Raw genomic sequence first — 14,118 nt, forward strand, 5'->3', positions numbered from 1 at the left:
TATATGTATGCAGTTTCAGTACAGAAATATTATAGTCAGAATTTTTTCTGAGGAATGCCATAATGATTTCTTTAGTCTAATGTTGCAGGGGTTTTTTTAGATACAGTAAGCCTTGAAAAATAGTTTCTTTTTTTCCTGAATCACAGTAAAAATGGAAGATTAAAATAGTTGCCTTTTAAGAGATATTTTTGATATTCAGATCTTCAAAGTACTGGTTTCTAACAAAAGATCAGCCCCCAAATTTGAGTCTTATCTACAAACTCTGAAATGTAGCGCATATTATCACATCATAAGTGTGGTCCAATCTGCATTTGGGGGACAAAGACTTTTGAAAGGGCCAGAGTAGATACTGGCAGGTCTGTTATGGGGCCACCAGAGTGGCCTGGGAGAGGGATGATGACAGCCTGGACGCAGGAAAGGGCAGTGGGCGTCATGGCCAGCAGACAAGATCTGCCAGGTATAGCGTGTTAACGTACAAGCTCTCTTCACATCAAGTTCTCCAGCAGACCTCATAGAGAGGCCCGCATGGTCACTGCCTCTCTCCCTTAATGCCCTGTATCCTCCCTTCAATTAATTCCTGTTAACTAAGGTATCTGAACACCTGTCTCTGTTTCAATACTTTTATCACCACTAATATGGAATCTGGCATTCAAAACTTCCAGTCTCAGTAACCAGAGAAACCTGGCCATTCTCAGCCGCCCCCTTTGCTGAAGGACGGCCCTGAGATAAGGCTAAAAATGTTCAGCAGGAAAAACCTATGCTATAAGCAGATGCAAGTTACATTGACTCCGCCCTTTCAACCCCTTACAAAAATGCAAGTCAGATCATGCCATTCTTATGCTTAAACCCTTCAATACATCCCCACTGGTTTTAGGATTTAAACCAAATCCAAACTTGCAAACCTTAAGAAATCATCCTTAAAATCCTGGGAAGGGGGTTATTCAATTTTATAAAAATAAAAATAATACTAAAAATCCCCAAGAATTATCTAAAATGATGACAAATCTCCCAGACATTACATTACAGGTAAATTAGTTTTGCTTGTCTTCCCACTGGTATGTAAGCTCCAGGAAGATGGAAATGCTAAACCAGTGCATGCCCATAGCAGAGGTGCAGTAAGACTATTCAATGAAGGAAAGCCCCAGGTACTACTGTGACCCACACAAAGTTCTAAGCAATGTTCTTTATTCACTTATCAGAAAGAAAAGGGTAGATAAGGTGGCAAAGTTCATCATACACTGGTTCAAGAGTTTTCTCAATTTCCAAAGTTATCCATAGTTGCCAGGAAATAAGACAAAGGAGAAAAATGATCAAACCCTACATGCTATTAATGAAATGCATATTGAAAGAACATTAAGGTATCATTACCCTTGACACTTGAACAACACAGGTTGAACTGTATAGGTCCACTTTTATGCAAATTTTGTTTCAAGAGTACAGTACTATAAATGGATTTTCTCTTCCTTATGATTTTAATAACCTTTTCTCTAGCTTACTTTATTCTAAGAATACAGTATATAATACCTACAACACAGAATACATGTTAATCAGCTTTATGTTATCTGTAGGGCTTCTGGTCAACAGTAGGCTAGTAGTAGTTAAGTTTCTAGGGAGTCAAAAGTTATACACAGATTTTGAACTGCATAGGGGGTGGGCCCCCATAGCCCCTGCACTGTTCCAAGGTCGACTGGATACACATTCTAAAACATCAAAAACATTTCTTTCCACTAAGCCACACTCAGGAAAGACTGGAAGCAGGGAGAGGGGAAGACAGTAAGACATTCCTGAAAAAATATCACTACTGGTGACCATGGAGGTTCTGTCTTCCTAAAAAGCAACTAACAAGCTCTATAAAATGGTTCATACTCTTTAACTACAGAATCTCTCTTTACAAAACATACCCCAAAGAAATAGGTAAGGCAAAAAGGAAATAAAGAAACTTATAAAACATGTACATGGCCTAATGGTAATAATAATGAAAAACTGGAAACATTTCAAATGATCAAAAACAAGATTAAGCTAACTATGAGAAAGCAACACCGTAGACTGTAAAGCCTTTCACAAGACGCACATGGATTCCACTGGTACTTCACATATATGTATTATTTCTATACAGATCAGGATTTTTTTTCAAAAAAGCAGAAAATAATAAAATCCCAATTCTGAAACCTGGTGAGTTTAACATCTCTAACAATCCTATATAAAAAGGGCTGCAAAAGATACATCAATTTAGAGGACTACAAAGTGTGGTGTTTACCAGAATTCAAAATAAATCTACTATTAAAATTACCTGTGTTTGTGAAAGCTGAATGCTCTGGACCTGTGGAAGCAGAAAGTAAGTATTTGGTAGCTGCTTTGCAGACCCTTCTGTAGAGATTCTTCGAGTGCCAATTCCAGATACCTTCAGGAAAAAAAAAAAAGAGTTAATTACTCCCCTATTCGTTTTGAAACATACTTGTCATAATGTTAAAATACCTTTCCAAAGGAAATCTGTATTCACCACCTTGGTCTTTAAGACCCTATTAATCCAATTATTATATATTTTTATCTACAAAAGAAAGCAACAAAAGTTGCTCTATTTAAGCTGAATGTTCCTCACTGTAGCAAATCTTTCCAGAAATAAACAATTTTTCTGATATGGGACCAAGTGTTTAATGGAAACCAGTAGGAAATAACCACAAAAATGACAGACCTTGGCTTGATGCCACATCCTATTAAAGATGTCACAGATACCACTTAAGATGTACCTCTGAAATAAATAGTACATTATATGTTTAAAAAAAAAGATAGTAAGAAGTGAAAAATGAAGGGGGGAAATCGGAGGGGGGGAGACAAACCATGAGAGACTATGGACTCTGAGAAACAAACTGAAGGTTCTGGCTAACCTGGTGATGGGTATTAAAGAGGGCACGTTCTGCATGGAGCACTGGGTGTTATACGCAAACAATGAATCATGGAACACTACATCAAAAACTAATGATGTAATGTATGGTGATTAACATAACATAATAAAATAAAGTTAAAAAAAAAAAGATTCCTAACTACTTTGTGAACAACAACAAAAAGATTCTTCACACTCCATCCCTGGTACCTTGATATGAATAGCAAGCTCCCTGAGAACTGACCATGTCCCCTGATTAGACATATTCCTGAGCCCAGGAGGGAAGGCGGCAGAAGCACTAGGGACTGCCTTTATAAGCTCCTCCCTCTGGACTGCTCATGAGGTCAGGGCAGAGTTCTGAAAGCCCACTCTATTTTATAATAGAAATAGGATATGGTAGCCTTCTTTGTTTTGTTCCAATGCCGTTCAAAAATCCATAGTGAGAGTTTCAGCTCTGTGCTCTGAGCCCGAGACAGCCAACTGGGTATGGCATGGGAGGCAGAAGAAGGGGGAAAGCTGGTGAGTTTACATCACTAACAATCTTATATTCTAATGACATAAAGCAGGTGGCAACATTTCCAAAAGTCTTTTATAAAATATCCAAACCCCTCTGTTAAATCAACAACCAAATCAAGGGACTAGAGGGAAAAGTTACTTACATGATAGGGAAGGACTCCATACGAGGAGGTATTAATAAATAAAGAACTTTCAATGCTTCCTTCTTCAGTAGGTAAGAAAATAATTCTGAAGGATGTTTTCCCCATTGCTGGAATTACCTGAAAGGAAGGTACCAAATTAGCCATTTGCAATGGACCTCTGTAAAAAAATGTCTTTCAGAGACCTCCTTTTTGACAATTTCCATTAACAGATGTCTAAATATTCTGTGCCCTTGATTCAGAAGTATCACGAATCCCTGAGAATCACCAAATGGATCAAAATCCAACAATCGAAGACAATGTATCAAAGACAAAGAACACACCACAGACTTACAGCAAGGCCGCTGCCGAGTCCTTTCACTTCCGATTGGGAATCCCGTGCCCTCACATTCTCCCTCTTCCCTCCTCTCCTGCACCCATGTGTTCAACGGCCTTTATCAAACACAGCTCTAACTCTGCTTAAGTAAAAGGAGCCACCGATGTACAAACCTGCCAATTCCTAATGAAAGTCAGCAGCTGCATTTATCTGGACAGACTATCATAAACACAATACGGGGCTCCCTGTTGCACCATCTCCTTGGTTCGATATTTAAAAGGAAAACGGTGTTATCAGGTAGACATAAGTAAGCTAAATAAACAAATAAAACCCACTAGTAATTGGGATCTTCACTGAAAGTTAAAGACCACTGAAATCTAAACTACCAGAAGATCAGGGCTTGGTAGCTCTCTGTTATGGTGCAAATTAGCTTTTTAAGGGCCATTCACTACTTTCTATTCCTACATTTAGAAAGGAGTCCTATTCTAGTAGGTTTGCCAGGCCAAGAGATCACGACTCTAAAACTTGTATTAATTACTAAATGGTTCAGCATTTGTAGTCATTTTAAGACACATAATACTGTTTCTTTAACTATGAAAAAGTCCTATTAGATATACAACATTATACCTTGTTTAGACTCTAAACTTTTTTTTTCCATGGAGATATCAAGAGCCACCAAAATTATGGACAACTGAAAAAAATAAATGCTAAAGCAAACACGCAGAAGGAAAGAGTGTGGGTAGCAGAAAAAGCGGAGACAGGGAGCAGAAAGTAAAAACTTCAGGCCAAAGAAAGCAAGAAAACCTGGCCACCTGCCATAGCAGTTTCAAAGAGTACATCAACACTTACCCTGCAATGAACAGGAGGCACATGAAAATGTCTAGCAGCTGTAAACACTGAATTCACCACGACCTCACTATCCCTACTAGGGTTATAAGCATAGAGAATCTTTGCTGCAGGGTGACCCAGGAACCTAGGAGGGGAACAAGGAGAAAAAACCAATGGATTGTGTGGTGGTGAATATAGCCATCCATCCACCCATCTCTCCACCCACTCACACATGTATATACTTTAAACCCAAAAAGCTGTTGATGTTCATTAAAGCTAAAGGCAACAATGATTAAATCCTGCTATTAACAAAACATTTAATTCACAAGTCAAAAACTTTTAAAAGAATCCTTTTATTAGACACTTAGGCCAACCGTTGGGAACACCTCACTGACTTTGGCGTTAGAAGAACGCAATCCATTAAAATGCTTGCAAATACAGAGTAGGAACTAGGTTCTCGCCTAATGGGGCTCTAATTCAAATGAAAATAGGTTCAGATAAGAAACCGTACTCATAGAAAAACCCAGTTTGTTTAGAGTTTCTTCTCTGAGTGATAAGTTTAAAGAGGCTTTGGTGGGGGTGGGGAATGGATTTCTACTCACAAAGAGACTTTATCAACTCTCACGAAAGGAAAACGTAATTGTTGCTAAAGACCATTCTTCTAAGAAGAATGCAAACTCAGCAACACTTTCTATAGCTTGTTCTTATCCACTTAAATCATGAGTTTTTTTAGAAAATTCTGAGGAAAGCTTTGGCTCCTCCCTCCACAAACAGACACACATGGAAGTTTTAGACCTAATTTCAAAACATTCACGCACTAAAGGTAAGAGTATCTGCTTTCCAGCGAACACCCTCACTGATGAGGACACTCATGTTGATTTTTTCCTTCCTCCTCGTTTCCACCTGCAAGGCTAGCAAAGGAATTGCAAAGGAGCGGAGCTATCTCTGGCCCACCTACGTGCCATGTTCCCTGGAATCCTTTACCTCTGGTTGCTACCAGTTAAGTCACACTGCCATACGCAGAGAGCCACAAAAATTTCACTGAAGCCACTTCTCCAGTTTTAATGCCCTCAGAGGCAGGGACCCAAGTATCCAGCTCTCTTTAATATGGCCTAGAAATAAAACTATATTCTATATTAAAAACTCATCTACATTATACTTGTATTTCTCTGATACTAAGAATTGCGTGTTTTAGAGAAAATGAAGTACATGCTGTCTTATGTACAATGGGATTTCCAAACTACTGTATCCTGCCATCAAATCCCTCACATTCCTCTTCCAGCTTTTCCTCCGACTTTTTTTTTTTTTTTAAAGTAAGCTCCAAGCCCAGCGCGGAGGCCAATGCAGAACTTGAACTCATGACCCTCAGATCAAGACCTGAGCTAACATCAAGAGTCAGATGCTTAACCGACTGAGCCACTCAGGTACCCCACACCTCCTACTTTTAATCACAAGTCTTAACTGAAGATTTAATATAGTCAATGTGTATTTTAAAAAATATGTCCTTTAATCCAGTTATAAGTAAAAGACACACTAATGTGATCAAAACCTTGATTTTTAAAAATTTTTATTATTATTATTATTTTAATGTTCTTAACTAATACAACTAAATTTTTTTTTTTATACTACCATAAAGGGTCAACTCAGAGCCCTGCCTTGGGAGTGCTGGGCTCACATTTGCCTTTTCCCTCCATTAAGTTAAATAAACAAAGACTTCCATCGTTTTAGGTTTTAGGTAAATAATACGACTCAATCAGCAAAGTTCTTACTACTTATCCTCAAAGTTTTATATCCCATTCATATCACTGGAATACAAGATGTTTAGTTAAAAAAAATACAGATGTTGCCCAAACAAAAACACATTAGAAATCAGACTCCAAACAGCAATTCTACAGAGCCCAGTGACCACATCCACCAGAAACCTCACCAGACCTAACATAGACCTAGTTTACCACTGTGCTATTTTTATTCTATTTTTTAATTCTATTTTTAAAACTGTTATGAGGATAAGAATTTCCTCCACTAGTGACAACTGGAAGACACTCTATTAATTTAATACTATAAAAGAATGATTAAAATCTCTTATGAATGATTAGCACTTTTAATCTCTGGACCAGCGGAATATTAACCCTTATAATCAACCCTAAGAGGTGGGCAGAAGGCAGATGCATCTCACAATCCTGATTCTGCATCCCAGAGGGAAACCAAAGCTATGAAAAGTGATGGGGTTTGCCCAAGGTCAGCTTCGAAATAAACAATAGCAAAAGCTGAGCAAAGGCATTAAAGAAATCAAGAGAAGAACTCTCTGGCTGAAGTCTGAATCTAATGCCTATAAATTAGACCATTTGTTTAAAAGTAAGAAAAAATTTGACTAATTTTGGAAGTGTTCTGGGATGCCTGGGTGGCTCAGTCGGTTAAGTGTCTGCCTTCAGCCCAGGTCATGATCCTGAGTCTCAGAATCAAGCCCCACATCGGGCTCCCTGCTCAGCGGGGTGCCTGCTTCTCCCTCTGTCCCTTCCCCACTCATGTTCTCTCTCTAATAAATAAATAAAATCTTAAAAAAAAGAAGTGTTCTAATTTAGATTACTGTTTGTTCTTACCAAGATTTTTAAAAAACTTTAGCAAAATTAATTTATTCCCATAATCATATCCTAGAGCTCACTTATAAAAAAAAAATAGCATGGAATGTGCTGGCTTAGAAATCAGAAGACTTGTTCTGTCACTTCTAGTGAAACGCCCTTGGGCAAAAAACATTACTGCTCAGCAACAAATTCATGAGCATCTGTAGTCCATGCTCAAGTACAGAGATATTTGAAAATGACACACGAGCAACTTGTTGTCTCTCTCTCTCTCAGATAATACCTGCCCCCACTACTCCACTATCCTTCTAGGATTGATAGAAGACTCAACTGACAAGAGACACAACTGTACTTTGAGAACTATAAAGTACTACATAAACAAAACTGAACCATCCAAAGGTGAGTCAAGGCTAAAGTGTAAATAACCTTTTGCAAATAAAACATTTTAAACATTTGCTTTTCAACCTGCTTCAAGTCATCAGGATCAAAAACGGATGCATATAGCTAATTAACATTTGTAGCCAAGACACCCATCCCTCCATGTGCACTGATCACAGTTATCTTCCTGAAGAATAAATATATCATAGCTAGCATCCTATGAACTGGAGTTATTATCCTCATCTAACTGTATTTACTACTATTCATTTTATTATATCTACCAATCTGTAATATATTTTTTTTCTTTTCCATATTTTTAATTTAGATTTTGTTAGTTAACATACAGTGCAATGTTGTATAATATATATTTTTTAAAAGTAGGTCCTGCATTAAAGCTCCCTTTTACGATAAAGACTTTTCACCTAAGTAAAGCAATCTTTCAGAATCTCAAACCAGTGAGGTTTTATCATAAATTCAGCTTTGAACGTTTCTTTACCTAACAGTAAAAATACACAAATTCAAACACAAAAAAACCAGACACCTAGAATCTGGTAAAGTCAGCAAGCGCCCTTCCCACTTTCCTCTCTTCTTCCTTTTACAGAATCTCCTTTAAAAGCTCAACAAGGTACTTTTACATTTAAAATTCCTTCTTTACTGCAGCTCTAATCTTTTGCTGATCAGAAGGAACGGGAAAGAAGGCAATCCAGATGAGTCAAGGAGGGCACCCCAGGAGCCCACCACTAACTCCCCCCAGATGCTCTCCCAGCACCATGTCTACTATTTCATTCACCTAACTCATCCTGTAACTCAAAACAGCTCTTTGTGAAACTGATGTTCCAGGCTGCTGAAGTAAGCAGAGCTTTGACACCTGAAACAATTTTACTTCCATACTTGAAACTCTACGACCGTGAAACTGTATCTTCTCAGTGCCAAGATATGCTGCACCCAGGGCGTTTAACACCTGAAGTTTCGAACTTCAACCACTTTAAGTGTTAACGCCAACAAGAGTCCTTAAGTTCTCCCTTCGGCCCAGCATCGCCCTTCTCCTAATTTCTCCAAGTTCCCAGATTAGTCCCTCACCCAACACTCAAGTCACGTTCCCTTCATCTTCCTGGTTCTGAATGTGATGCACTGTAATTACAGTTTATATGCTGTCTTCCCCACTTGACTTATTTCCAAAGTCTTACTGGTAACAACTAACGTTTGCACAGAGCATTAACAAAGCATAACGAGAAGTAAAAACAAGCAAATGAATCTAATGAATTCAGAAACCATCAGTATTTAGTGTTTTTCACTATAAAATGACCTGATTTGTTATAGAAAAACAGGACTTAATATTGACTTCTTATTAAATTCCAATCACTATAAAACATTATAAGGAAATATTTATTAAAAACTGAAGAAATGGCTAAAACAATTTTACACTCTCCTTTTCACAAAAATATTCCTCTTAACAAGTCCCAAGGTCAATATCCCTTATATTACTAATATACTTAAAATGTACTTAATATTTTATATATAGATATATAAATACATTTTAAATATGTTAATATATTTTAAGTATATAAATGATATCCTGAGAGCAAATAATGCACATTAAACAAGTTACTAACAATTATAAAGAAGATACTTACTGAATTCCAAAATCTAGAACTGATGGCTGAAAATGTAAGCCCTTTCCACTAAATAGTTTGTCTGAGAAGCTAAAAAAGAAAAGACAAGACAGATTAATTTTGTTGTAGTTTTGAAATCTGAATGCTGAGTTAAGAGTATATACTTAGGGCAATGGCTCTCACGAGATATAATTTTACTCCCTTATAGATGAGTCTAAATTGGTTTTAAATGTAAAAATTGAATTATTAGAAGTCTAATATAATTCTACAGCTGCAAAAATTTAAGATACTTTTAGATGATTAGATGACGGTTAATATAACTTCGTATCAAATGTACAGATTCTGTAAGCATTCAGCAAAAATGGGGAAGCATTTAAGTTTTAATAGGCTTCATTTCTGGATGCATTTGAATAACATGACTATTTTCATAAACTCCAAATCAAGAAAAGACATACATGTAAGGTGGGTGGAGGTGACGGGCTGGAGAGGGAAAGAGATTTGGCCTCTAAATTAGTAGACTATCTGTAACAGGGAAAGGATGGGGAGTGTAGCCAGGGTTGCCCCTCAAGGCCAAAACGATCACCAAATCTGTATTTTTAAGAATAATCTTTACATAAAACCTCACATGGCAGTCATTTTTCTGCAGTTTTTAATCATTATGATGATTTTTCTTCAGAACCAAGACACAAATTAACATACCCAAAAACATATAAAGAAAACAAATAAAAGAAAAAACATATTATATATGACATAACATAATGTACATACACATACACATACATATACATAAATATACTTAAAGACCTAAAATGCAAAGCATGTGTATATGTATGTGCATGTCTATGTGCGATATATACACCAAGAAACTATCAGTGGTCATATGACATTTTATTTTTTAAAAAATATTTATTTGAGAGAGAGAGAGCATGCACAAATGGTGGGGCAGGGGGAGACAGAGAGAGAATCTCAAGCAGACTCCATGCTGAGCACAGAGTCCAACTCAGGGCTCAATCTCATGACCCGGAGATCATGACCTGAGCCAAAATCAAGAGTCAGACGCTTAACCAACTGAGCCACCCAGGCACCTGGGTCATATGACATTTTAAAAGCCATGTAATCCAAAAATTTTTAACTGAAGAAGCCCCAAAATACAACATGTATAGCTATTTTCAAAGACTCCCACAAACTTTCCAAAATACAGTGTTTCCCTTATCTCCTCCCACCACCTAAGTGCTCCACCAAACATGTCCCAAGACTGGTCCAGGAGTGGACATCTGAGTTTCAGAGCTGCTGGCCGATAGAAGCTTTGTGACCTTCAGCAAGCCCGTCTCCCATTTCCTTGAAGATGCAAACAACACAGAGACCAAAGAACCCCTCCAAAATCCTCATCTGATAGGAAGAATCCTGGCTGCAATTTTTCCTTCCTCCCTTCACTTTACTTCCCCTCTCTAAATCAAGGTGACAGCTCAGTCTCCATCTGCCCAACTTCTGCCACCTCTCCACTGGTGTTGAACTTAAGCAGAGAAGAGGTATGCTGTTTACTGGTCTCCCTCCAACCCCAAAAGGCCAGGACTCACTCCATGACTTGTGTACCAAAAAGCCACTAACACACCTAGTTGCCTCCAGAAATGTTTTGGAGAACCCCAAGAGGTGACGGATGTAAAGAAGTGCCAACATCAGATGAGGTGGCCAGGGCTCAGCATTCCAGAAGAAAAAGAAAACAGGCAACTTCGCACGCCAAAAACTCTTAGAAAAGTCAGGCCACTGTATAAGTAATAAGTAAAATAATTATAGTCTTTTCCTGTCTCGCATACCGAAAGTGGATTTATCCATCAGATTTCACACCCAACTTCTGAACGAAGACAAGGTTTTAAGGATTTAAGCAATTCACTCAAGATCCCACAGCTACGAAGAGAGCCAGAATGCCAATGCAGATCTATCGAGGTCAGAAACATGCAGCTAGTATGGAGTTCAGGCCTATCCAAGTTCACAGGACCTATCCAAGGAACCAAGGCAGTCTAGTGGCTGGGTGAGGGTTTGGGCTTCAGAGTGCAAACAAACTTAGATTCCAGGCCCAAGGTCACCACTCTCTAGTCGGGAGCAGGTCAATCACTTAACTTCTCAAAAGTTCCAGCCTTATTATTTTAAAATGAAGATGACAACAGTATCTACCATACAGTTATCCTGAGGTTAAAAGCAGATAATAATGCCTTTGCTTCGTGCTTGGCACACAGTTAAAAGTGCAATAAATATTAGATCATGTTACTAAGAGGAAGACTGTCACCTAACAAGAAAAGTAATGAGAACAGATGGAGAAGCCAATTGGGCTTGAGTCAGAGCTGACCTGGGGATTTAAAAGTCCCAAACGGGTAGCAGTAATTATCTCTGAATAGAACAAATGAAATATAAACCTGGGCCATCTCATATCACAACAGAGATTTTTCAATCCCACAATCAGGAAGTTTTACAAACCCAACAAAAATCAGATATGTAAGGTCCAACTTAAAGCAATAGGACTAAACATAGCCAGAATTTCTCTAACTTCGGAGAAAACCCTATTTTAATCTCATAATGGAGAAGTAAAATCATGTCGATATTTCTTCCTAAAAGTCACAGAACAGATTCATTTCTCTCTTTGGTCAGTTTCAACTCACCTGACTTTACAATTTGGAAAGGAGATCAAGTTACAAGGAGATTTAACATCACTGCCTAAGTTAAAAAGTTAGTTTTCAAAGATAAAACCATCTTAGACGTAGGTACTGCCCTGGACGATACTCACACATGCGCACATGCCCTCAAGTATTTGTTAAAGATGGAAGGCGGAAACCGCAGGCAACTGCCAAAATTTAGCCAACTGTGGACATCAACAACCATCCTCAAATATCAGTGGTAGCTAAGAAACTACACTGTGTTTAAAGATGCCAAAGTTTTCATTTCCAAATCGATGACATCAAAGTAACTTAAGCCTTATGAGCTACAGCAGTAAAAGACAAAATTCCCTCCCTTTTCTCCTTTACTCAAAAGTCAGCATTGACCTTTTCAGCATGTGTGCCCTTAGTAATGTGAATGTTTTATGTCACAGTTCACCTGGCCTCTTTCACTCTTAGGAGTCCCCTCATCCGGCGTAAAATAAACTCAGGCATCTTGTAAAAACAAATGATAAATTCGTGTCACATATTTCTAATGTTCACCCCTCCCCCACCAGCAAGAGAATTCTAAGGAAAAGCCCTTTATGAAAAGAGAAAAATAAAAGAGCCATTTTGCTTCCCTAACAGGAACACAGGGAGAGGAAATAGAGGTGACAGTCATCTGAGGTGAGGGGGCTCTTGTTTATATGGACCCTGCCCCATATACTCCCTTAGCCCTTCTGAAGACACCTGCCTTCCGCAGAGCTGACTCTTCCCTCAGCGGCAGGACACGCGGAGGAGGAATTCTACACGTGCTGTCTGGAAAGAATATCATTACCTAAGATTATCTGACTTCCTCTTTTATCTCCTCTTTTTTCAGAAACTTCAGCTAACTTTTTTTCTCTATATATAATTATAAACAAAGAAACAATTCAAAAAAGTGGGTAGAATAAGAGAAAAGAAATTTCTGTGGAAATGAGAAGACCTTGGTTCGGGTCCCAGGTCCGGTAAGAGTTTCCTTTTTGGCAAACTTACGGAGCATGGCTCTGACATCCTTAGAGGAGTGTTCAGATGCTCAGACTCTGTATTCCTAGGAAAATTAAATCTATCTGCTGATATCAGACACACCCATTAAAACATTTCAATCCAGTGACTTCAATATGGAAATGAGTTAACTATAACCAACTGCTCAGGCCACTCAGAAATGTTATCTGACCAAACGAACACATCACTGCAAACGTAGCGCCCCACCTCTCTGGAATGAGCAACAGGGCCCAGGAACTGCAGACCCAGCCTTGTGGCAAATACTCAGTAAGGACTGGCTGCCCCCGGGGCAAGGGGCTAGCTCTAGAAAGATTCTCCCCTCAAGGTTAGGATCCAGGGAGCCAGACAAGGCTTGCAGGCCAACAAGCAAAACTCAAAGATCAAGAAGTTCAAAGAGAGCAAGAGAACTCTCTGAAAAAGTCAGAAAAGGCTTGGGGTTGGGGGTGCGAGGAGGCAGGGGCGTCAAGGAACAGTGACCTCGAATGGAAACTGAAGAAGGGCCGCTTGAACACAACTGACAGCCGGAGGGAAGACACAAAGGCTAAGGAAAGCACAGGCCACATCTGGAGAACACCATCCAAGCAAGGAAAACACACTAGACAGTTGGCCTGGCGGCTCTGAGTGGTGGAGTGCAGACAGGGAGGGAGTCAACGATGAGGCCTTGCTGGACAACGAGAACACTGGGATGGGGCACGAGCCCGACACACGCCACAATGCGCCCCTGAAACGAGTCTCGGGCACTGTGGGTCTGTGCTGGGCCTTTACTCCTAAAGGAACCTGAAGGTTTAACCAGTTTCTGGAGAAGACTGTAGTGTTTCAGAACACGGTCTTCAGGGGCTGTTGTCGTCCTTTCTGAACAGGTAAAAAATAACTTTACCCTCTGGCAGGGATTTGAGAAACAACAGTGACCACCTCCAGGGAGGATGGAACTGTCTGGTTTTTCATATTCCTAAATGGACTGGTTTCCGTCGGCCTCTCAAAGCCCCAACATCTACAGCTCCCTGCCTTTCCATGCAAACTCTTTCAATCCCTCCAGAGAGGGCCCTGACCAGGCTTTAGCCACTGGATGAGGACAAGGACAAGGGGACTCGCTTCACACATATTTTGCAAACCCTCTCTGCCTAAGAAAGGTAACAAAGGAGACCGCAGCAAAATAACACTATTGTCTAGACTCTGAAGCACTCGAGGAAAGCCAT

The 14,118-nt window shown here is 39.2% G+C and overlaps 1 protein-coding gene across 1 annotated transcript in view; it reads right to left on the minus strand.

Annotated features, from left to right (window-relative positions):
• TMEM131L (transmembrane 131 like) overlaps positions 1-14,118 on the minus strand; it is a 158,441-nt gene that overhangs the window by 68,894 nt on the left and 75,429 nt on the right. The window contains exons 4-7 of the mRNA XM_028104343.2: positions 9,273-9,341; positions 4,703-4,826; positions 3,541-3,657; positions 2,291-2,401 (exon numbers count right to left, since the gene is read on the minus strand). Of these exons, the coding sequence (XP_027960144.1) occupies positions 2,291-2,401; positions 3,541-3,657; positions 4,703-4,826; positions 9,273-9,341 (421 nt within the window). The remainder of the gene's footprint in view (positions 1-2,290; positions 2,402-3,540; positions 3,658-4,702; positions 4,827-9,272; positions 9,342-14,118) is intronic.

The sequence above is a fragment of the Eumetopias jubatus genome, unplaced genomic scaffold, assembly GCF_037043125.1.
Source record: "Eumetopias jubatus isolate StellerSeaLion01/CBP00866 unplaced genomic scaffold, mEumJub1_p1.0 scaffold_2, whole genome shotgun sequence".
In the NCBI taxonomy this organism is placed as follows: Eukaryota; Metazoa; Chordata; class Mammalia; order Carnivora; family Otariidae; genus Eumetopias; species Eumetopias jubatus.